Source organism: Oryzias latipes, chromosome 16, assembly GCF_053564925.1.
Source record: "Oryzias latipes strain Hd-rR chromosome 16, Olatipes_Hd-rR_3.1".
Lineage (NCBI taxonomy): Eukaryota > Metazoa > Chordata > Actinopteri > Beloniformes > Adrianichthyidae > Oryzias > Oryzias latipes.
The window spans coordinates 29076257-29102222 of NC_136252.1; the positions used below are offsets into that span (position 1 = coordinate 29076257).

Genomic DNA, 25966 nt, shown 5'->3' on the forward strand with positions numbered 1-25966 from the left:
AAATGTGACACAAGAGCATAGTGTTGCGTTCAATAGCCTCTTAAACGTCGGAAAAAACTGGCTAACATGTCGTTTTTTCTTAATTAGTTCTCTAAACAAAATGTACTATGACAGACACTGTCAATTCTCAAAGGAATAAATAAAAATATCGAAATGACACGATTAGGCTTAAACTTACAATAACTAATCTTACGAAAAACTGTTCTAAAGTAAGGTCGCAGCTTTATCCCTCACTGTTGACAAAAAAGTTATGAAAACCATTGACAAAATCCTATTTTATTTTATTTGGAGGAACAAAAACCGTTATATACAAAAAACAATTGTAATGAACACTTACAATAAGGGTGGTCGTAACTTTCTAGACTTCTGTACATTAAATAATACCTTTGAAATAAATTGGCTAAGACATTTTATTAAGAATCCAACTTCAATCTGGAATTTCATACCAAATTACATCTTCTCCAAATTAGGAGGCATAAACTTCCTTTTATTTTGTAACTATAATGTGCAAAAGATCCCAACAAAACTTTCCTACTTCCATAAACAAATGTTACTTTCCTGGTCACTCATTTACAAACACAATTTTTCTCCACACAGATACTACATATGGAATAACAAAGACATTACATAGACATAGACATAACTACGTTATTCAAAAGTTAATCATTGCAGAGTCCAACTTTACTGCCAATTGACCCAACTAAAATAAAAATAGACCAAATTTGTTTTACACTTTCACGTAACACTGTCATGGATCAGCTGGCAGCTGCACCCTCCTCCTCCTCCCTCTGTGTGTTCACCTGTCCTCTCAGCTGTTTTCAGTTTCCTGATTATGTGTTTGGTATTTAAGTTTCTGTCCTTGTTGTTTTCAGTGTCGCAGCGTCCTGTTTGTTCAGTGTCTCTGATGATTGTTTCCTCGAGTTTTCGAGTAAATCTTTTGACTACACTACAGTTGGTTTCGAGTCCTTCCTGCGTTTGGGTTTTTCGGTTACGAGCCGTAACAAACACAAATCGCCGTGTACGCTCACTCTTCCAGTAGGATGTTGTGTCCATTCCCTATGTAGCCTCTTATTGGAATAATTCAGTTTACCAATTAGAATGGAAAATGATCTGGAATCTACTAGCAAAATACTTTTTAACCAATAAAGTGAAAGAAATCTCATTCAAACTAATCCATAAATTCTACCCATCCAAACTATATCTGCAAAGGTTCAAAGAAGATATTGATGTAACCTGCTCTTTTGGTCAAGAACACCATGACGACGCTGTACATTTATTTTGGTCATGCCCCTTTTCCACTACTCTCTGGTCTAAAGTTTGTAATTTCATTTCTGCCCACATTGACCCAGACTTTCGCCTGTACTTAGAACATGTTATGTTTGGCCTCACCCACCGTCCATCTCATAAAAAAGAACAAATATACATCATTATCCTTTTATTGTTTTCATGCAAGTGGCACATTCATAAATCCAAAGTTACAAATCATACCCCTCATTTTTCTATCTTTGTGAATGAGTTCAAACAATACATAAACACAATAAGAAACTCTGACAACAAGAAAGCAATTAAAACATTCGATCTGTGCGTCAGCTTCAATGTCTTTGTGTAAAATGCAATAATAACCCCCTGGTTTGTTCCTTTCTTGTTGCTGTTCTGAATTGTTGTGTATTGAATTGTTAAATTCAATAAAGGTTGTAAAAAAAAAACTGAAGTTAATAAATCCGACGGTCTCCAAATGCAACATTAGCAGAAGGGGAACATGGCAGCCGGTGTTAAAGCTAAACATGGATTACTAAACATCAGTATATCACACGTGTACATTTTTTGTAGAAAAATAGCACCTAAAAATGTTTGTACCCAACGAGCAACTGAAATACAAAGCGTGAGAGCTGTGAGCAATGGGACCGTGGGCTCCGATCACAGTGAAAAGTACTGCGTGGATCTGGTCAGGTGGGTTTGACCTGCAGCGCTGCCTTTAGGTTTACCACACGCTTATTCTGAGACAACACATGCAAACACAAACGTGACATTATTTTACTAAAAATCTAGGAGAAAAAAAGATACCAGTTTTAAATTAAAGGAATACATTGACATGGTTTGTCTGAGGAAGGGTTTTATTGGTTTTAATCAAGTGTAACAACAATCCAAGCTTGAGTTCTGTGTTATTAACACTGCTTCTAAAAAAAGTGACCCTCAACAATAGATAACAATTAAAAAGAGAGTTTAGTGGCTCAATTTTTTAAAATAATGTTGGCAACTGGATAGCTCCATGCTTAAAATGTGTTTGTAAATCATTTAGTATAAATACTATATATATTTAGTTGTGTGTGTTTTTTTAGGCTTTTCACAATTTTAAACAGAGCTTTAGCTCATTTTGAGTTGATTATAACTCCCCCTTCCTTTTGCCTCCTCTTCAGGTCCAGAGATTATGAAGGCTTCCTGTGCTCCCTTCTCCTCCCGAAGGAGGTGTGGCGCTCCTGTCTGACTCTGAAGGCCTTCAATGTTGAGCTGGCTCAGGCAGGTCTTCCATCGGCCAGATTATTTCCCGCTCCTGCTGTTGTCATGTTATTTTACTGCTGTGACACCCGCTCCTCCCACACCTGCTGCGCACATGTCAAGTGAACACAACGTTTGAAAAATAGTGCTGGACATGTGATCCAAAGCCTTTTCTCAGCGTGTGTGTGTGTCTAAAATTAGACTCTTCTTCATTCCTGCCCAAGGTGAAGGACTCGGTTTCACAGAAGACCATCGGTTTGATGCGAATGCAGTTTTGGAAGACGGCTTTAGACGACATTTATCGCGATGAGCCTCCAAACCAACCAGTCGGCACTGAACTGTGGAAGGTAAGCAGGATTTCTGTCAATTTTTGGACAATTTCTGAAGATTTCAACCATGAATTGCTTAAACCTGTTGTAATTTATGCACCAATAGTTCAGTTTACTTTTTTTCTAGAATAATAAAGTACAACTTCCTGGGATGTGGCACATTCGTCAAGATGGATTTAAAACATTTCTTTGCAGGCGGTGAAGAAACACAACCTGACAAAACGATGGCTGCTGAGGATCGTTACAGAGAGAGTGAGACCATCTCATTCAGAACTCCTAAACTGTTTTGCTTCTGTCATGTGACACGTATGAAGATAAATGGACTTTGAAGATATTTTCACACGTTTTCCTTAGTTTGTTTTTTAAGCCATTTGTCAGGACTATAGATGGAATAAAGCATTTCATTCTCCTTCAATTTTGCATCCTAATCGTAGGATTTCAGTATTTACATTAGACATGTGGTAATATATTCCTTAAACATGATGATGTTGAAATATTTCCCATTTTCCCAGGAAAAGGATCTGGATGACAGAGCTTACAGGACCCTTCAGGAGCTGGAGACTTATGCAGAGAAGACGCATTCGTCCTTGATATACCTGCTGTTGGAGTGTTTAGGTAAAGACAAAACAGTTTTGACTGATGCATGTTAAGTTGCATAAAAAGGTGAAACAAAATTATTAATACTTGTATAATAATTTAAAATGAAAGAAACTCAAATTACTGGTATGTGTTTTGGCTTTTTAAACTTCAGAGCATATTGTCCGCTGAAGCTGTTTGGTTCTAATCACAGGAAGCCTCATAAATGGCCTTTTTGCGTATTCATCCTTTTTAGCTGTTCACTTCAGAGGCCACCATAGCATCTTTTGCATCGTCTTCTGTGTCGGAAACTCACTTCCTGTTTCTTTTCCCCACATATTATTGAAATTTTACTGTGTGTGAGCAAAAGGTCAGACTAATTGCTGTCCTAGAAGCTCTTAGCTCATCAGAACATTTTTATTCTGCTCTTTTGACCTAATTAGGAAACATTAAGAGATTGTTCCTTTTGATTTGAAAACAGGTAGAAGGAAAGCAAATTTAGTTTCCCTTGTGTCCGTTTCCTGTTGCAGGTGTTAGGGATGTCCACGCAGACCACGCTGCGAGTCACATCGGTAAAGCTCAGGGAATTGTAACGTGTTTGAGAGCGATCCCCTACCACAGCAGCCGACGGAAAGTCTACCTGCCCATGGACATCTGCATGCTGGTGAGCCAGAATTTTACACCAACTTCTGAACAATTTTATAAGGAAAAATCTTCATTTTGCACTAAAAAAGTTAGAAGATATCAGCCAAGGCTGACCATGAGCTGACAAAACATTTATTTTTGCAACCTGAGGTAAAAAGACTCATGTTTTTTTCAAAAGCATGGTGTAAACAATGTGGGTGTTTTTGGCTGCAATGTCACATTCAATGGCTTTTATTTTATAAAATTGCATAAAAACAATAGTCAAATGTAAATGCACACTTTATTTTCCTTCCTGCTCAATATGAGACTGGCCTATGCTGCTAGTTCTTGCCTAAACTAAAGATAATATATGTAAAAACAAATTTAAAGACAAGAATCTGGTTATTTTTTCCTTTCAATTAAAGTTCAACTGTTTAACATTTGTTTTTATTACTTTTCAAGCATCAAATATTTAGAAAATATTTCAAGGGAAATTAATATTTTCTTTTAACTGCAAAAGACAGTGTCTGTCTATTCACATAATTTTGTTTGTAACATTTTACCTCTTTAATACTGGCAAAAAACTAAACAAAATTGAAAAATTAATATTGATTTTCTTATGTGGGAATCTTTATGCCAGTTAGTCCAGATGTAGTTCTGCTTCAGCAAAAAAAAGACGAATTAAGTGCTTCCACAATATTTTTACTTTAAAAACTAAATACAGACTTGCACATTTTACAGTAAATATTTGCACATTTTATTGACTTAAAATTATAAGGATGTTAAAAAATGTTAAATTAGATATTAAATTATTAGGTTTTCTGTAATGACCGAAAAGTGATTGAAAAAAGTCGGCTTACTAATAAAATTTCTTTATAGTACATGTTTGTTTATTTAAAACAATAATGTTTATTTTTTATAAGTTTTTTTTTATTCTATTGAAACATCTTGAATATCCATAATGTCAAGTCTTTATGAAATTCTAAATTCATCACAAACCAGCAACTCTGTGGAAAATAATTATGTTTGAACAAAAATTCAATGCTATAAACATTTACTTGCATAATTTGAATCCTCTGTATCATTCTTATATATTTATATATAAATATATGTACAGTTTATATTTGGTTTGCTGAGTGGAATAAAGATCCTGTGTGGACTTGCTCTTCCCTTGACCGCCACAAGAGGGTGCTAGAGGCGCACCGAAATACCAGCCAGTCTCCCATTCAACTTGTTGTGTTGAAGATCTTTCAAATGTACAATTCTGACAAATGAAAGGATTTCCTTTGCGGATTAACTCAAGTTATTTATGTAGGAGAAAGAGAAAAAAAGAACAGATCATGCACGATGAGGAATCCAATAACAAAACACAAACAATATGGGGGTGGAATATACTGTAACATCCGGTTGTGTGTATGTATTTATATATAGGAACAGACAAGAATAAAGCTTCACCTGGCATGGTTCTTATAGCTTTTTATTTAATTTCGTAGTGTTAACCATTTTTTCTTCAAACACCATTCTATGCTCATTCAAACATTTCACCCCCCAGCAGAATTGGCGAGTGCTGATACGTTCTCCATCCTCCAAGTCATTTCTGAGCTGTGGGATTATGTAACTGCTGCCTTTGGAAATGTTAGTGGGTTCTCCTGCTGTGATTGTGTTTTTTCCGATCCTGTCATAAGTGTGCTGTGTATTGCAGCAGCAACAACAACACGATATCTAAAAAAAGTCTCATACTTGAAAGCTTCTTAAGGCTAAAGATTGAATGAATTTTTCTTTTTCAGCACTCAGTAGGGCTCTGACTAACAGGTTGTCATTATATTTTGTCCATTGAGTTTTTATTTGTGACCTGAGCAGATGGCTCTGTGTTGTGGCTCGATGAGATACGAGGAGTCACTGTTTCAGAAAGCACACGAAAGCTCGCTTCTTAACGTAAACTCAAGCACTAGTTGGATCTGTGAGGCGTCACGGCCCAAAAAACTGCTCCCTTTACTGCTCAGCTTAAGCATAAATGAAGGCAGACTCTCCCGAAGCTCGCCATCAGATGTTCACATGTGCCGCCGCTGCAGCAGAATGGATGGATCATTTACAATTGCTGATTTTCTTAATGTTCTGCTCCTGAATAGTTGTGACTAATTAATGGATTCCACTAATTGGGATTTCATTTTTATTCTTAAAGGTTTTTGAAAACGTATCCGTAAATTAATAGCTGGTTTATTTCTGATGATCATAACTAGCCGTAAGCACTATGAAACTGAGATTAAGCTGCATGTTTGTTATTAAAGCTCCTCTTCAGTGAAGTACCTTCAAATCTCCTCAAAAACAAAACTAAATCCTGCATTTAAGGTTGATATTACTGCAGACATATAAAGAAATTAGCTTTTTTTTTGTTTCACATGCATGATAAATGCATCATCTAATCTAGCACATCAGCTCTACATACAGATATCGCTCAAAGGTTGTTGGCGTTTATTCGTTATAGAACCACAGAAAAACTGGACTTCAAAATGCTCAGTTTCCCTAAAAAAAGGATGCAATAGATCACAAGTTTTAACTTGTTCTTTATCTATTTAGGCCCTTTGGTGCTGAACTTAGATTGAAAGCAAAAGAAATGAAAAGAAATTGAATCAGAGACTGAATGGAAGATTAAAAAAAGACTGATTTATAAACCATATAACTTTGGCTCTGTCAGGTTTTTTTTTTGTGTTTTCATTTTTTGTTATGATTGATTTTTTTTTAAAGAAATGTTAAAAATAATTTAATTTAATTTATCTGTGTGTGTGTGAGCCCTGAAAACAGTTTTATCCAATAGAATATGTATTATTTCCTGTTCTTAAACTATATTTTTTTACATTTGATCAAAAATAATAATAAAAAATCTAAAGCAAACCAATTCTATCTCTGAGGCATATTTAAATATAGTGATACAGTTTTTTTCTTTGTTTATCAAAAATAACTAAAGCTCCACCAGCCATTTGAAATGTTTTCCATTTTTGTTCAAATAATCTTCAATAAATTTTCTGCCTAAAGTCAAACTTTTGTGTCTTCATATGGTTAACTGTTTGCCAGAAACAGACACAAATGCAGATAAAAAAGAGAAATTTTATAGATGTGTGGTAATATTTAGGATTTTTTACATGACAGAGACAGAGTTTTCTTGACATCTTTGTGTCAAAATCCAGCTGGACTTTTGCTTTAATAAAAAAGCTCAGAATCTGTTGAAATTCCCACTGAATAACCAGCCCAGTCAACCTGTGAAGTCAACAGTTTTTTTTTTTCTTTTCAAAAAATCATTGTAAGGGAAATGTTTGTGAACAGATGGACGTGTTCTTGTTGAGTTCGGCTCGTTTCTCCTCTATCCGACTTGAAGTCTTCTCTCTGGGAGTAGCTTGTTGCATTTTTGATGCTGTTTGGCTAAGAGGGACGTGAGGGTCGGTGCTAATCCCTCAGCTTTCACCTCCTCAGGTTTACCTACATGTAGCATTTGCAATACACCAGACCAGACCAGACCAGAAGGTGGATCGATTTGCCTACATGCTCACTAGTTAGATTTGTGGGGTTTCTTTTCACCCTTTTTGTTGTTTATTGTCTAAAATGAAAAAGCAAACTTGGAAATGTTTCCAGTTCAGATGTATTTCAGTTTCTTTTGCAAAAAGCAAAAGCGTTTAAATTATTCATTGTAATACAATGAGGGTTTTAATTGTTATTTGGCACAAGTCGTTCTCTGCGACATTTTTCTATGTGGTACAGAAATGAGTCTGACCCCAATTGTTCCTGTTGTTTTCTTAGTTTCAAACCACAGAAATGTTCTACTTTTAATTATTATTATTGGGGGAAAAATGTAAAAGCTTTTTCTTTTTTGTATAAAAGACGTCTTCATTTTATGTGGAGTGTGAACCAGCAACAGAACAAGAACAAGACATCACAGGAGCTGTTATTACTTTATGCTGCAAACCTTCAAAGGCAATTGCTTAAAATAACAGAAGAAAAGTTCTTTTTTTCTTTAAGATTTCCAAAGGTCCCTTTAATTTTGGTTTAAACTATAGTTTTTCTCACTAGTTAACAGCAGACTGACTTCTCTGTTGTTGTTTGATCATTCATTTGTTCATTTTTTCCCCCCCTTTTTGTTGTAGATTTGCTAGCGCACTTCTGATTGCAAAGTAATCTGGTTTGAAAAAGCTTTACCTTTCAGATAGAAACCTCCTAAAACATAACAAAAGAAGAGAAGTTTATAGTTGATTTAAAGGTTCTTTTGCTGGAAAACAAGCCCAAATCATCATCCTGTCTCCTCCGTGCTTCACAGCAGTCATGAGGCCTTTTAATCAAGTTTATGCTTATAGCCAAGGTATTAAAAAACAGTTCTTTTTCCTAGGACAGTTTCTGCAGAGCGTTGGTAGTTCATTAGAAACTTTCTTCTGAGTTGTCGGCGTGACTGTTGGCACAGAGCATCAGCCGCATCAACCGCCCCCCTTCCCCTCCCTGTTAACATTTAAGTTCATTGAGGTCACTATGGTGCTTCTTTTCTCACTGCACTGCAGATGATTAAAACCAAAAATTGCTTACTTTTCTCTATCAAGAAGATTGGTTTTCCTCTTAAATAGATTAGAAAAATAAGATAAAATAAAATGCTGCTGAGCATTTGAAGTTCAGATTAGTTCAAAAATGTTCTATAAATCTTTTAGATGTTGGAGCACATTTCTCCCCCCCAAAAGAAAACCACTGAATTCTCGCTTTGCCAAGAATCAATATGTGACTGCTTCACACTAACTAACTAACAGAAATAGTCGCTTTTGCAAAAAGCTGCAACACCTACTGATACTTATTTCTTCAAGGAGGAACAGCAACACTTGATGAAGTCTGCTTTCATAACATGTCATGAAGCCGTGTAAGGAGATGTAGCAAGAACAGTTGGTTACATCCGGTTTACTGGATTCCTTCTTTTTTACACAGCGGCATAGATAATGAACCAGAAGGCAACAAATGAGTCTTTTTCTATTACAAAACAGACACTGATTCGAAAATAAATTGGGTTTAGTTTTATACTATTTATACTTTTTTTTTTTATCTGTGTAGTTTCTACCCTTCAAAGACCCACTCTGATCATCCTTTGAGCTCTTTAAAATGCGTTCCCTGTGGGTTCTTAACTATGAATATGCCATTTTGGACATAATTGCTGCAGAGCGGCAGGTGTTAAATAGAAATTCGACTCTGAGTTGTGGGCTGGACTGTTGGCGCCGGACCCGACCCCCGCCCCCCTCCTCCCCGTTGCTGAGCGGTACGGAGCAGGGAGTCGTATGTAAAAAAACATAAAATAAAAAAGCTCTTTTTCAAACAGCATTTTTTCATCTGCTCCTGATTCAGAGTGATTTAATTAGTTTTACACCTAATTTTCTTAATGCATGTGCTCCATTATCAGAAAAATGCCACAGTTACATGTTAAAAACACAATTTTCATCTGAATGGGTCTGTAGAATCAGTTTTATTTTTTTCAATAACGTTCATCTGTCGTGGGACTTTGGATAGAAACAAGCCTATGGCTAAAAATCTAGCAAATCTGCTGTTTTTTTTAATGTTCATTAAAATGCAATGTCCCTTTCCTAATAAATAAATGTTCGAGGGGGGGGGATTGTCAAGATTTGCAGCTTAGCAGAAAAATTAAACAAAAATGTGTGCCAAAAGTCTTTTTTATAAAAAAATAACCGAAGCAGACTTGAGACTGTTCTGCTAAATCACCAGGAACCAGCTTTGGACTTCTAAACTTTCTTTCTTTCGCAAATAAGAATGTTTTAACCCCAGCGCAAGCTGAAGTTAAGTTTGCAGCAGCTGAGCTGCTAAGATCCTTCCAGAGGTTAAAGTGTGTGTTATGCAGAAACGCGTGACTTGTTGTTCTTTTGTTTCTCTTTTGCGTTTCTCCAGCACGGAGCTTCGCAGGAGGACTTCATTCGTGGCAGCCGGGAGCAGAACGTGCGAGATGTTGTGTACGATATCGCCAGTCAGGCTCATGCACATCTGCAACATGTACGTATTTCAGCTACAAAAGGAAGAATGTGGGTTTTAAAAAATAGAATAATCAGTGCTTTACGGGACTTGAACACATGATGGGGAAGCTGCATGCTCTCTTTAGTGAGCTGCTTTGATATAGAATTCTCTGGTTTCCACACACTGGCTGTGGACATTTCCATGTATTTTATAACCTATTCGCTTGATGCTTTTGTCCGAAGCAAGCAGGCGGTTCAAAGACGAGCCTTTGAGGACATTAGTCGCAACCCTGCTTTCACACATGATGGCCACTGGGTAGCAGATGTACAAAGAAACAAGAGGTGCATAATGAATCCCCTGTGCCCTCCTTTGAAGACGCCACATTAGGTGAGGACCTGCCAAAGAAATTATTTTGGAAAACACAGAGCAGAACTAACTGCTAACGCCACCAGCAGAGTGCACAGAAGAGGTTTCCTTTGACAATAATACCAAAATCCTCTTTTGGGGTGGGGGCTTTTTTACATTTCCCCAAATCAAAAAGAAACCTTTATTTTTTTATTCATCAAGACTTTTTATCCCCGATGGACTTGGAGCGAATCTCCGTTTTCGAATTATTTCATCAGAGGAAAGAAATTGTCACGTCAGTTTTTCATATACGATTCATTTTCTCCATTAAAAGTGACAGCATTTTTCTCTTTTAATAATGATGTATTTTTTTTAATCCTTCATGACAAAAAACTTTAAATCCACATTTGAATATTGTCAAATTGTTGCAGCTATAAATTTATTTACAGAAAATACATGAAATGTCCTCAGTTATAATTTTTAAAAAGGTATTTTTATGTTTCACAATAACAGATTATCTTGACTTTTACTATTCCCACCAGGGTTCTCGTTGCTTTGAATTGATTTTAAAGAGTTATCTTTATTTTGACCAAACAATATCTTAAAATGCTGCTTAAAATTTTCAAGGCTAAAAATCAAATGAAAATCCACATTTTGTGTGGAAGTTGGTTGATACTTTTTAGAATTTTTCGTCATCAGATTGAGTGTTTCTTAAGATGTTTTAAAACCATTTTTATTAAACTTAAAAAAAAAAAAACGGTACATGCATTGATCGATGTCAATCATTTATGGCATTCCACGTCAGTATAAATCTGATACTTAAGTGGAATTTACTTTAAAATGTAACGGCATAAATAGGAAACAAATGTTTTGCTGTTTTTGCAGATACAGAAAGTTGCTGCATAGACTTTTTTTTTTTAAGGCTGTGCTCATGATTTTGCTCTGCTAGTGAAGCCGACATCTGCAGCAGTTTTGGTTAACAGCACTCTTGAACACCTCTTAAACTACTTAACTGTCAGAACTAAAAGGTTTTCTGTTTTTCAAGTAGAAATGAGCGTCTATGATGGTTGCAGCTTTGACGTATTGTCATTTGCAGTTTGCATTTGCCATGTTGCCAGTAAATAAAAAGGTACTGGCAATGTCTTATCCTTTTATCACTGAACTGCTAATGTAACTCTTAAGAGTTTACTGATAATTGGTTTGGGGAATTGTCATTCTCCATTTGTATAGCCTAATTGTTTTTTTGTACTTGAGGAAGCTTTTTAATTAAGCAGCTGCTCCAACATTAATAAGTGTTTACATTTTTTTTTTTTGCCTCTGATTAGTGTCAAGAGTCTTCCTAAAAGCTGAAATCTGTGTTTATCCGCACACAATGCACAAATATTGAAGGAGCATAATGATGTTGATTTACAATACAAACATTAGAAGTTTGAGTTGTGTGCTTTAGGCTGTTAAGAGTCCCAGATAATGAAGGAAAAAAAAAGTTAAAATAACAGTTTAGTGATTCTTTTATCTTTTACTGGAGATATTTTCCAGATTGTTTCAACATAAAAACTGTGTAATGTCTATTCAAAGGTTGGTTTAAAAAAAAAGAAAAAACAAAGCCGAGTCAGTTCATTAAGCCATAACTAGAAGGTTTGTTACATAAGCAGGTTAGTTCCCTTTTACTCCAAAGTAAAAAAGGCCCAATTTTGTATTTTAAGCCTTAGTCACATCTGGATATGGGCAAAAAAAAACCGGCAAACCTGTATGGAGTATGCAGGCGGCCAGCACAAAATAACAAGGTCATAGACCAACTGGCGAGCCCGTAAAGTAAAAAAACAATTTTTTTTTTTCCTACATTAACATTGCGGCTGGCAGGTCGTAGTGAACACTGAACACGCAAGGGCATATATTAAGGGTATAGTAGGTAAGGTGCAGATCCCCCAAGTCCTGCAGACTGTGCAGGGAGCCTGTTAAAGTGATAACTGTGCGCTCTTTGCATGGAGTCTGAGTGTTAAAAGTAGCAAATAAGACAGAGTGTAGTTTTTGTCTGCAGCATTTGCGCACAGTCTGTAAAAAGGGCTCGCACTCGCACCTCACCAACGACTAGAGTGCTGCAAAGGGCCACCGTATGATAGCATCCCTCGTATGTCATAAATACATTCTATTTTCAGGATGTCCTAAAGATCCACTCTAAAGAAATGGGTGTTTTTGACGTTTTTAACATGTTCTTGAAACATTTCGCATGATAGAGGACATATATAATATAACTCTAAAATGAGTTTGTTGTGTCATCTGTCCAGGGGGAAATGAAGCACTGAGTAAATGTGTCCACCATTTGCAACAACAGGAAATTGGTGATATTAACCGTGGACCCATGGGGTCAAATTTGTTTTGCTGTTTCCTTCTTTTTTTGTTAATTTATTTTTGGCTGCTGTTAATTGCTGCAATCCAGAAGGAACAAACCAACAAAAAAAAAATGACCAAAATTACCCTTGAGAGAAAAAATTGTTCTTGGTTTCTTCATGGTAAAAAAAAAAAAAGTACTAGCAGTACCTGGACACCATTAGAATAAAGGACAGCACCAAAGCAGAGATATCAGCACAAGAACAGGCTGCCAGTAGACCAGGAGAAGCTGGGATCAACAAAATCCAGCTGAACCTGAGGAGCAGACAGTGCAGAGATGCTCTTCAGCCCAAAGTGCAGAGAGCTGAAAAGATCGCTGTTGCCTCCAGGTTTTCTATAACACCCACCTCACCCAGAAAGCCATCATCTTTATTGTGAGCGACTGCCGCCATCCATCACACAGCCTCTTCAGCCTGCTGCCTTTTGGAGAAGGTGCTGCAGCCTAAGTGTCCACTACAGCAGCCTCATCCACCAGGGTGTCAGGAAACTGAAATGGCTCCTCCACCCTCCCATCACCAAAACCTCCAACCTCTGAACCAACTCAGACGTTGCACATTTGCACAAGTTTGGCAAATATGGTTACCTAACAAAGACATAACCGTCCACTACAGATGATGTACAAACCTGTCTTAATTTTCTGTCCTTTGATCTGCATTTTTTTCTTCACAGTTGGACATAAGTTGGTATAATTTCACCTTTTCTGTATGTTTTGGTCCTTTTTTTGCACAGTGGCTTCAGGAGAAAAACATTGGATCTGTGGGTCATGTGCATGTATTTGAAGATATTTCATAGAAAAAGTAATGAAACGTGGTTTGGAATCATGAACAATGAGAAACATCTATATTGACCTACACTCACTGGCCACTTTACTAGGCACACCTGTCCGACTGTTCGTTATGCAGATTTCTGATCAGCTAATCACATGGCAGCAACTCAATGCATTTATTCATGCAGACATGGTAAAGACGATCGGCTGCAGTTAAAACCGAGCATTAGAATGGGGAAGAAAAGTGATTGAAGTTACCTTAAACGTAGCGTGGTTGTTCGCTCCCAGACGGGCTGGTTTAAGCATTTTAGAAACTGCTGGGATTTTCACCGACAACCATCTCTTGGCTTTACATGGTATGGTCAGAAAAAGAGAGTATTCAGTGATCAGAGGAGAATGGCGGACTGGTTCCAGCTGATAAAAGATAACAGGAACTCAAATAACCACTGGTTAGAACCGAGGTCTGCAGAAGAGCGTCTCTTAACACACAACACGTCCAACCTTGAGGCAGATGGGCTACAGCAGCAGCAGAAGAACACACCAGTTGCCTCTCCTGTCGGCTAAGAACAGGAAACTGAAGCTACAATACACACAGACTCACCAAAATTGGACAGTAACAGATTGTCTCATCTGATGAGTGCGGATTTCTGCTTCTACATTCAGATGGTAGGATCGGAATTTGGTGTCAACAAGAAAGCCTGGATCCATCCTGCCTTGTATCAACGGTTCAGGCTGGTGGTGGTGGTGTAATGGTGTGGGTTTTTTTTTTTCTCGGCACACTTTGGGTCCCTTAGTACCAATTGAGCATGATTCCAATGCCACACCTACCTGAGTATTGTTGCTGACCATGACCATCCCTTTATGACCACATTGTACCATCTTCTGATGGCTACTTCCAGCAGGATAAGGCACCATGTCATAAAGCTGGAATCATCTCAGACTGGTTTCTTGAACAGTCCAATGAGTTCACAGGACTTAAATGACCTCCACAGTCACCGGATCTCAACCCAATAGAACACCTTTGGGATGTGGTGAAACAGGAGATTGGCATCATGGATGTGCAGTCGTCAAATCTGCAACAACGGCGTGATGCTGTCCTGTCAATATGGACCAAACTCTCTGAGGAATGTTTCCTGTACCTTGCTGAATCAATGCCACCAAGGTTAAGGCAGTTCTGAAGGCAAAAGGGGGTCCAACCCCGCATTAGCAAGGTGTACCTACAAAGGTGGCTGAGCGTAATTTATGGTTAAATGGGAGGTAAAGACAAGCACTTGTTTTTTTACCAAGACAAGAAAAAAATTAGACAAAATACACAATAGAAATAGGTCAAAGACCTACTTGACACAAACAAGACAATTTTTAAAAGCATATATATTTAAATAAAACAGTCCACCATTCGGTTGTCAAATACAAGGGAAATAAATGTACATTCTCTTTTAAAATAAAACAATCCTAAAGATATTGTTATACTGCCATTTCTGTGCGGGTGAAAAAAATCTGTCTAAAGTCAAGCTGAAAGCTGTGGCTGCTTGTTAAAAATAAACCGTGGAGGAATTTCTTTGTCCTACTTGTAATTCCCGTTTGTCTTTTTTCTTCTTGAAAGGCACGGTCTTTTAGCCACAACGTTCCAGCGGCTGCCTTCCCCGCCTTCCTTCATACAGTAAGTCATCTGAAGACCTTGCCTCTTTTTTTTTCTATGTGGCTTTGAACTCCTACACAATCAGCATTTTGGATGGAGAGAAGCTGAGCCTACATCTTCATGCCAGTGAAAGACTTTTATGATAAAGATGGCAATGAAGCTGTCAGTTCATTTAAATTCTGTTTTACTTTGCTTTTTAGTATTTTGATGTTTGATTTTTTTTTGTCTAAAAACACTAAATCTAGTTCCGAAAGGCTAGTAAATTAGATTTTTCAATTAGTCTTTTATTGATATGATATTCTATTAGGTTTAGAATACATTTCACTAAATTCATATTTGTTTCCTAATTAAATAAAGTCATTGAATCGGTGTTTTAAAATGGAGAGTAACACAGAATAATTAGTCATTTTTGTATTTTTCACATTACTAATTCAATTTCCTCACTATTATCTACAAAAGGTCATTCAAGTGATAACAGTTTTTGGAATGTGGATCATGCATGTGTAAGATTAAGGACACAGTTTTGTTTTGCTTTTTTGTTTTGAATTACTTTTTTGGACCCACAAATTCACTTCCCACAACGTCTCCAATGTCCCTTTTCTCTTAGTTTTCAGAGTACATCAAAATCCTTTTCATGTACTCTGTGGATCCGTTCTGTGACTGCAATCATAATTAATAAAAAACCTTCTGTTTTTTTCTTTAGGTTTTTTCTTTATATGTAAAAAGGTAGTGAACTCATAAATAAACGGTATGGAGTTAAATGTAATATTCAGAAAAAAATACTGAAGAAGGGATTTTGATTCCAGATAAATTCAGCTTTTTATGAGGAAAACCATGACGAGCAGCCCGTTACTTGTTACATTCTTAACATTTTTTATGTTAACACAGCATTTACTCTGTCCCAGGTGGAATTTGGGGTAAAACTCTCCTGGGTTTACATTGTGATAGATTGATTCCAATCTATCACATCTTTTCTCACATTTGCCAGAGATTCTGGTCCAAGGAAATTAAGCTAAGCACAATTTGAGACGGGCGGAATTCGCCTAAAACTCTCCAAATCAAACTGGCTGCCAAATAAAATTGATGTTTGTGGTGCATAATCATACATCTGCTCTGACCTGCTGAAACTCCACCACAGATCGGAGGAGCACCATAGTGCTCCTGCTGTCTGCACGGAGCGAGAAGCACCCCGCTCTCCTGAATATGAAATTAGGTATTTTCACGCTGCAGTGGCCCTTCGCCATGCAGTAGAAAAGGCTTTTTGTGATCATGTGTGGGCATTAGTGTGTGTTTGTTTGTGTGTGTTTGTCAAAGGCTGGCCCACATGAGACAGCAGACACTTTCTCGCCCTCTCTTTCTTGCTGTGCTGAAAATGTAAAAAAGCGTGCAGAACAGAGCGAAAAAGGGCCTGGAGGTCGTGAAGCACAGGGACTCGTCTCTGTGTTTCCTTTCTTTTAACGCACAAAATAAGCGCATTTACTCCTCAGTGAGTGCTCAGACTGTTCAAACAGACTACATGTACGACTTTCAAATTTGATTTGTGTATATTACTGAGATTTCAGTCAGACAACTCTTGCAGTAAGAAATATTTATTTGACATTTTTCCACATTCTTTAAGTTGGCATTCACATATTTTCGTTTGGCATAAGGCTCCGTTCAATTCCATAAAACTTCCATAAAATTCCATAAAATTTCCATAAAACTTTCGGGTAACAAAACCCCCCTTTACGGAGCCCACAGGTGGAAGCCGGGGAGGAGGGTGGGGCGAAGAATGAGCGCTGAAGGTAAGAAAGAATGAACAACTGCGCACCTGGCTTAAATAGGACGCTGAGCAGGTGAGTTAATTAACTGAACCGCCCTGGGGTATTTACCTGAAAACACTGCTTCGAGTATCTGCCCGAAATACGATAAATCGTCATTTCAGTCAGACAACTCTTGCAGTAAGAAATATTTATTTGACATTTTTCCACATTCTTTAAGTTGGCATTCACATATTTTCGTTTGGCATAAGGCTCCGTTCAATTCCATAAAACTTCCATAAAATTCCATAAAATTTCCATAAAACTTTCGGGTAACAAAACCCCCAACACTAAAATCATCCAGAAGAAGAGAAAATGTGAATGTATAATCAGTGTGTAATAAAATGGGGTGTGTTTTCGGCAGCATTCCATTTTCATTTCATTTCCCAGTATGACTGCTATGTGTGACCCGGCACCATTGACCGTTTGGGCCGCCCCCGTTCGAGTACAGCGCCACGAAGGGAACATGCTATCTAGTGGATCTGCTATGTGTGACCCGGCACCATTGACCGTTTGGGCCGCCCCCGTTCGAGTACAGCGCCACGAAGGGAACATGCTATCTAGTGGATCTGCTATGTGTGACCCGGCACCATTGACCGTTTGGGCCGCCCCCGTTCGAGTACAGCGCCACGAAGGGAACATGCTAACTAGTGGATCTACTATGTGTGACCCGGCACCATTGACTGTTGGGCCGCCCCCGTTCGAGTACAGCGCCACGAAGGGAACATGCTATCTAGTGGATTTGCTATGTGTGACCCGGCACCATTGACCGTTGGGCCGCCCCCGTTCGAGTACAGCGCCACGAAGGGGACATGCTATCTAGTGGATCTGCTATGTGTGACCCGGCACCATTGACCGTTGGGCCGCCCCGTTCGAGTACAGCGCCACGAAGGGGACATGCTATCTAGTGGATCTGCTATGTGTGACCCGGCACCATTGACCGTAGGGTCGCTCCCGTTCGTGGAAACCACTAGAGGAACATACTATCTGAAAGAGAGAGGGAAAGAAATAAAAGGGGAGCCAACATAAAATTACTTATACGTGATCTTAGAACGTAAGCTCACTTCCGCAAAACGCTGTGCAGAACTATAATTTAAACCGCCAAACAACCCGTATGATACACTAACTTAACATCCAATCCAAAGCTTCCGATGGCGTATGACATGCTTAACAGCCATTATTGGAACTTCTATTAAACCAAGAACAAGTTTGATGGCCATAAACTCTTCCATTTTGGCAACTATATATACACGCGCTTAAGTAACATCCATTATTTCGAAGCTCCCAACGACAGTACCACGAACGAGCTTAATAGCCATAATTTTCTCCATTTGGCATACCAATTATAAGCGCTCAAGGAACATCCATATAATGAGGTTCCATCCCAATATTAAGAACGAGTTCAACGCCCATAATTACTATGCTTCTTTGGCATACTACAAACAAATGAGCTTAAGAACCAGATTCGAGCTCCTCGCAGACTATGATACAACTTAGAGCAACCTAAATTTTGAGGCTTCCACCTGGCTATAATTTTCTTTTAACATCTATAATCGAAGAATTTACATTCATTCTGCGGTTGACATTGATTAATTAATTCAGTCAGAAGTGTCATTGGAATGCAGAGGAGGTCCAACGCCCCGTCACTTTCAGTGCAGCAATAGGTACGTCGAGCAGTCATCGTTGCAGCACCAGATCAAGGAATGCATGGGTGACATCATTTCCTGGAAACGGAGAAGCTGATCGGGGCGTAGGTGTTCGCAGGCTCAGGATGCGATGCATAGATAAAAACAAAGCAGTATTAGTCTTGACAAGAATATATAAATAACCCAGAAACTGATCAGTTTCAAAATGATTGAGATAAATTAAATAACAGTGCTTTTAAAAAACAAATCTGAGAAAGTGAAATTTAGTAGATAGTAAAGGTAAAGACCCATTGTGGATTTATCGCACCCTAGAAACCACCATAATTACAAATTCCAACAGTGAAATGATAGTGAAATATATGACCTGCACGAAATCTTAACACCAATTTTTTATATATTCCAATGATGAGAAAAGTAACCTCTGACAGTTTCAGAGGGACGCACCTTCAGGAGGCCATCGAGGAGTAGTAGATGGGAAGAGTAGCCAAGGAGATTTGTAGATGAGGAAGGTCAACATCCCACGTGGCAAAGGATTACAGCTCGGCTGGATTTGATGCCTTGTATTTGATATAAGTGGTTCTCAAATTTTTTAATTAGCCAAGGGCGACTGGATACTGCAAAAGAGAACTTGAGAGCCATGAGGGATCATAGGTTTTGATAGTATTTTTTGCTAGACTGAACCTTAAGCATTTAGAGGCGGAGTATAACAAGCCTCTAAATGGGGATGCATCTAGCAGAGTGTCATCTGCTTAAAAAAAAGCAGATAGAAGACTGACTTGTGGACACAAGATTTAACTCTTGAACTAAGCTTGAGAGCGCAAGTGATATATATTTCCTACAGTCAGGGTAGAAGTTGCTCAAGGTGTTATTTAAACATTAACCAAGTCAACCGATGACACAATACTATCATTTAATATTGAAACAGCCTTAATATAATCTCCAAGGATGAAATAACCGGACGACCCCTTAAGAACCATCAGAGCCGTAGATTCTGGCGGCCGGACAAACACAAACCACTCTTCTTAAATCCTTTTCCCCCAAACCAGAAGGCGCAGACTCAGGAGAACAAGTGGAGGGAGCCTGAAGACACAACAGGTATCACAAAACCACTCCAGGCATAGAGAGGGAAAGATCAAACAAAACACGAAAATCCAGAACAGGAACACGTGGCCCAGGATCGAACAACCCAGAACAAGAACACAAGATGAACGGATGACCATAGGACCAAAGCTACAGCAAATGTCAGGTGGCCCAATCATTGACGAATCATATCCAACCAAAATTTGAATAAACGACATGCTGCACAAAAGCTAGAGATGACATAATGGGGAGAGACAAGCATCAATGAACCACCCAAATCTATAGAAGAAAAAGAAATCCGGACGGGTGGAGGACCGTACATTATAGACAACGTGGAAACCCAATTTTGAAAATAAAGTTTTTTCACAGAGATTCAAAAGACCAGGGATACAGAGGAAAGTTGGCCACCAAGAAATCATCAATAACATGCAAAATGAAGGGCACCCATCGCCTACAAATATCCAGTACAGGGCGATAAAGTCGATTTTATGAGGACTGCCACGACAACGGAAAGGTAAACCGGCAAACACCTCGAGCGCCAACTGAAGGCCAAGAGACGCCACTGAGAGGCATAGAGGCAGAACAGTGAGACCATCAGTGACAGTCATCCTCAGCCTTATATCGCGTTCGGAGGAAAATCGTGGAGACAGCATGGGGAGCTGAAGAAAATGTATACTAATCCTGAAGGCGCATGGGGAACCAGGCCACTGATGCCCAGAAGATTAACTGCGAGGCGTTAACAGGTCCAGATCAAGTCACGTCAACCTGAACACTTCCTAGGGGCCACCCTCAGTGGCGGCTTTGAAAACGATGCCCCGGAAGAATCCAACACATAGCCCCCACAAACCTCCAACCAAACTAGAGAGAGAATAACAAATTAACTGTCCAGCCGAGAAAACAAGGCCGCGACGAGACCGACACACTCACTAATGCGGCCGACGCAAGTCCCTGAGGACAGGGCAGGACCCACTGGGGTACACAGAGCGGGGAAAAACAGGCGAAGCAGAACCAGATGCAGAATAAGCGGGGGCAATGAACGAGGATCGCTGAGTGAATAAAATGAGCCATAGACGCTGCATAAGAGAGACCAATCATAGGGAAAAATGTCCACAGAGCAGAGACGGGTCCAAGAGACACTGATTCACATTCTAACTAACCTGCAGCTACAACAACGAAGAAAACAAACAGAAGAAACGCCATAATAATAAAGCCAGCATCAAATTAAAGATAAGATTTACACACAGCTCCCAAAGAACAAAACAGCAACAGAAAACAAATGCTAAAAGCCACGATAAATTCAGCCAGCATGAGAAACCTGTCCAAACGAGGACTGCCAGCCTTCACAACCACAGAAAGGACCCCACAACCCCTGAAAAAAACAACCGGACGACACAGAACTACGCAGCAGAAAAGGAATCAGAAGCGCATCATGAAGGACCCGGAGTCAAAACCACAATTCCCAGGGTCCCTAGGGGCGTGACGTCACCGAAGTAAACAGGAAGTGAGACGCAGCCATAGAAAACTACACGGGAAAAGTACCGCATGACGCTCACTGTGGATAATTGGGGTGACCACGGCAGACGAGAAGACCCGGACTACTCCTGATCGGGGGGCACGGACATCCAGAACATCGCGGAAAGCACACCCCTTGCAGATGCACGCGACTGCGGCGAAACGAACGCGCTGTGCGCCGTCAGCCGCCCGCGGATCGGAGGAGAAATTAAGGAGAGCAGACGCGGCGAAACGAAAACCCCACATCAGAAAGATGGGGATCATCCATCCGAAGGACGGGGGAACACAGCAAGACGCCGAAAGAGACGGAGACCCGCGGCCTCGGAGACCGGCGAAGAATGAGCGCTGAAGGTAAGAAAGAATGAACAACTGCGCACCTGGCTTAAATAGGACGCTGAGCAGGTGAGTTAATTAACTGAACCGCCCTGGGGTATTTACCTGAAAACACTGCTTCGAGTATCTGCCCGAAATACGATAAATCGTCATTTCATGTTAAAAAAAAACAAGCACCTTATGTTGGCAACCAAATTTTTGCAAAATTCCTTTTAAGTTTATATTTCTTCATTTTCCCATGGGCAGAAAACCTAAAAACATATAACACCCAAATTTGTCATACTTCCAATTATTTCAGCATAAAATGAGAGAAACAGTCAAATCATCAGAAAAGCCCGTGGGCAACACAAGAAAGTCAATATCATGTTCCTATACGGTGCTCCATCCAGGTGGGTAAAAATGGACGGAAAAAGGAAACTGGGTTACAGAAAACCTTCTCTGAAGCTTGTTGGCTTATTTTCCATAAATCTTTATATCTTGTGAATTATTAATAAATACCTTAAACATTTATGACAGTAGCTCCTAATATCAATAGTGTAATCCCTATTTTTAAATATACAACTGATCAGACCTAAATGTCTTTTTTTTAAATTGTCATTAAAATTGGGAATTGTAGCAAATTTAGAGCAGCTCAAGTCTGTAAGGTACAAGGAAACTACAATACATCAGTGTGCAAAACAAAAGGTAACCACTGTGCAATGATGCAATATATATTAAATGATAAAAAGTATGAATATAAAAAAATAAATGTGCATAAAAAGGAGTCAAATTCCAAACAAGTGTTTATTTCTGTGCATAGAAAAAGATAGAAGTCGACACATTCAATTCAATTTTATTTATATCGACCAATAGTACAACAATAGTTGTCTCAATGGGCTTCAAACCGGTACTTGTATAATGAACATGAAATCATAATGAACACAGAGTTATAGAATTCAATAGGTAGTGGCTAAGTTAATTAATGAAAAATATTAAGAAACGAGGAAATTTTTTTAAGGGTTTTGCACATTGGTTGTTTTTTTATGTAGATAAACGTTATATTCACAAAACTCTCCCGGAGGAAAATTTTCATAAACCATCATTTTATTTAAGTGAATTTCATTTATAAAAGCAACAATTCACAACCATTTCCATGTCAGTGTGCAAAACTAAAAGAATCAAAGCAAGCAACAAATTTATTAATTTACCTTTTTTTAATATTAACAATATTTTATTAAATATGTGATTATATGTTACAGATTTCACACAAGAATTTTTAAATACAATTCCCAGTACAAAGCATGCATTTGGGCTACGGAGGAGAAGAAAACTCCAACAGGAACTTTGCATTAAGAGATAAAATCCTCATTTCTACAACAACCGTAGTTCAAAAACTGATTGTTTCACTCCGCCCTGCTAAAATGACTGACCTACGGCTCCAAAAACGGGCTTCTGCAAGGCTTATTCAAAGCAATGGGTGACATGACATATTTAGTCAATTCTTATATACAGGTGGTGCATCTAAACCCCTGTGGTCTAGGAGATGACATCCTGAGCTGAAGTGTCCCATTACGTCATATTTGTGTGGTTTATTGCTCTCATTTTTACTGGAACTGCGTCATAACCACCCACAGCAAAAGGGAAGAAGTACTTCTGGTGTGGTTTAAAAAAAATGCTCCTTCAAATTTCAATGTTTAAAATCTGCATATCAATCTGCATGAAAAGTCTGTCGGTAACCTGATAAAAATGGCTGAGAAAAACTGCAATATAAAACATTTGCCAATGATGCAAAAGTTATCAAATGACTAATTCTCCTCTTCTGGGATTTCTAAATCACAGCAGTTCTTCAAAACACGCCGCAGGAAACAGTTGTCAGAATCCACTCCCATCTTAAGAAGTTGAATTTAACATTTTCAATGTTCATAATACAAAAAACAAAAAACTTTTTTGCATTTATGTCATTTGTGTTTGCCTGCTGTTTTTTTTAAATCAGTCATTATGATTTTACTAGACCTCAAAATTTTAGGGACCTGTGTCTTTGATTGACAAGTGGATGGAGCCAGAACACCTTTAAACGTTGCTTTGTCTCGCCCAATAGCTGTTTTTGAAATAATGAGGCGAGTAGAGTAAACTCCGGTAAACTTGCCCGTCACACTTCATGCTTCATTTTCGCCCTGCACAATCTCACGCATGGTATCAGAGAGGATCAGTCTTAGTTATATTTGTGGCAGCACCCACTGCACCTATTCTGGTTTTTAGACATAATATCCACCATCAGTATTAATGCTGCACCACCGAACAGCTTTCAGATATTGTAATAGAAATACATCAGACACCTTTTTCCTTTTCTTGCCTTAGATTTCATCCTCTTTCCTCCTGTGCTGTTTTGCTGATGCAACCCGTCCATAAAATCTTTCTTTAATCTTCTTAGGCTTTGTCTTCTCTAGTTAAAGTGCATTTACTTTGAAGTCCCACTGATCATCTTTTGATCTATTTAAAAGAGTTCCCAGATGTCTTTTTAATTATAATTATGCAGTTTTTTAGGCAAAACCAAATAACCTGTAGTTTTCAAGAGCATAGTTTCTGCAGGGCAGAAATCTACCTCAGAGTTGTGGGCGGGGACTGTTGGCATGCTGGAAGCCCAAGCCTTCCTTCCTTTCCCATCATCCCTTTGTTCACATACTCTCCTGCTAGCTTGCACCCCCTCCCAACCCCAGCATAAAATTACAAGTGAAACGAAAATGGCAAGCCAGATTGGAGCTATCCAGCCGTACAGTTTCGAGTCAGATACCAGCTCAAACGAGCAAAACAAAGACCTACATGGATCTTTTTGTCTGTAAGTGATCCATCAGAATGGAGCAGACCTGTGTCACTGCTAAAGAGCTTTTTTAACCAGAATTTTCTTTAACCCATGTTAATCCAGACCTATTTTTTCTTCAAACTAAAATGTGTATTTTACCATAAACCAAGTGGACCACAGAATCAATTTCTGATATTTTTCTGTGTGTCATCAGACAAATTCCACAAGAACATGTTTCAATCACGATATTCATTGGAGCGGGTCTTTAAGAAGCATCTGTTGTAACTGTAATCCAGATTTTATAATCTCATTCACTCGTCAAAGGTTTGTTCTTTCAAAAACCTTCAATACAATATTTGTAATATAGAGTCTAAAAATTAATGAGGGTGTTTAGTCTCTGAACTTCAAAGGCTTTCATGGATTTTTGTTCAATTTTAAGTTGTGACTGAAGACCTTTTCTTCTATAAACTGGAGTTTTAATTTTAACTTGCATAGCATGAAGAAAACCTGGTCCTGACTCATAAGAAAAGCCTCTATTTTTTAATATTTCAATGTTGCTGTTAAATAGAATTTTCAAGAATCTGACAGAAGTCGTCTCCTGTACTGCAGGTGGGGTTGGAAGACTATCTTCAGCGAGTGCGAAAGGCGGATTTTGACGTTTTCCACAAGAGTCTGCAGAACAGGAACCCTCTCCTCCCCATCCAGCTGTACATCCGCTCTTGGAGGAACATTTACTGACTTCAACTGAGCTCTTTGTCTGTCATCAGAGTTTCTATGCAGCCACTATTTGAGCTGAAGACCAGAGACTTCACTTCTTCAATTTCTGTCTGCAAGTGGCCATTTAAGCAGGACTCTGAACAGGGACACTGCCATTAAAGTCTTCCTTTCCACTGAAATCCCACAAACTGTGCTCCTTATACCAGCTTTTGTTATTAGAGAATTTGTTGTTGGAGCCAAGAGAACACCATGGAAATGTTTGGTCTATTTATCCAAAAAGGATTGTGTTCAGAAAATGTACAAATACATGTAAAACATATAATCTGCAAGCTTAAAAGATTATCTAAAACATTTTGAAGTTGTTTGTTTCAGCATTTATTTTAGCGTCTGTTAAGGAGAGGCTTTACATTTAGAGATCAGTGTCAGTTTTTAATTCCATTATCCAGATCCACAAACTGAGGCGAAACCAGCAACAGATGTCAAGATTCTGAAATTTATTGGAGACAGAAGCAGCTGACATACTGAGCCTGAACCTCATTTGTTCAAATCATTGACTTTATGAAACACTTGAAACTTTAAAAAATGAACTTTTTTGTTTGTTTTGCAAAGCTCAACAGAAAATCAGCTTAACAATGACATGCATTTACCTGCTTTTGCCTCCATTCTGGGGAGATTCAGTGGTTTTTCCAATGCAAAAACTCACTAAAAAGCTTGCCAACAACAAACAATCATACTAAGTTTCAGTGTCTACAGACTAGGGGAAGCTGAAGTGAAAGTCAGAGCTATGGTAACTCAATAGCTAGTTATAAAGTAATGAAAACTGATTTAAAGGGCAAACATACAAAGCTGGATGAGGTTTTTAGATGTGCCCAATTTTAATGTGTGTTTTATGTGTGTGAGCAGATGGCCATTTTTAAATATCGTTAGTAATTATTGAAGACCTATTCTATTCTAT

At 38.5% G+C, this 25966-nt stretch overlaps 1 protein-coding gene across 4 annotated transcripts; it reads left to right on the forward strand.

The window, feature by feature from the left end:
* Positions 1-1714: 1714 nt before the first annotated feature.
* Positions 1715-25365, forward strand: ndufaf6 (NADH:ubiquinone oxidoreductase complex assembly factor 6). 4 transcript variants are annotated; one of them, XR_013648208.1, is made up of 10 exons: positions 1715-1950; positions 2418-2517; positions 2721-2843; positions 3021-3077; positions 3338-3440; positions 3932-4065; positions 9945-10046; positions 10250-10394; positions 15110-15166; positions 24904-25365. XR_013648208.1 is itself a non-coding variant. In XM_004078326.2 (9 exons), the coding sequence occupies exons 1-9, from the start codon at positions 1760-1762 to the stop codon at positions 25030-25032; spliced, it is 996 nt and encodes a 331-aa protein (XP_004078374.1). In that variant the 5' UTR covers positions 1715-1759; the 3' UTR covers positions 25033-25365. The 4 variants fall into 4 exon arrangements, 2 of the variants coding, with proteins under 2 accessions (XP_004078374.1, XP_078789097.1); XR_910303.3 differs by having other exon boundaries at positions 10254-10394; XM_004078326.2 differs by lacking the exon at positions 10250-10394.
* The last annotated feature ends 601 nt before the right edge of the window (positions 25366-25966 follow it).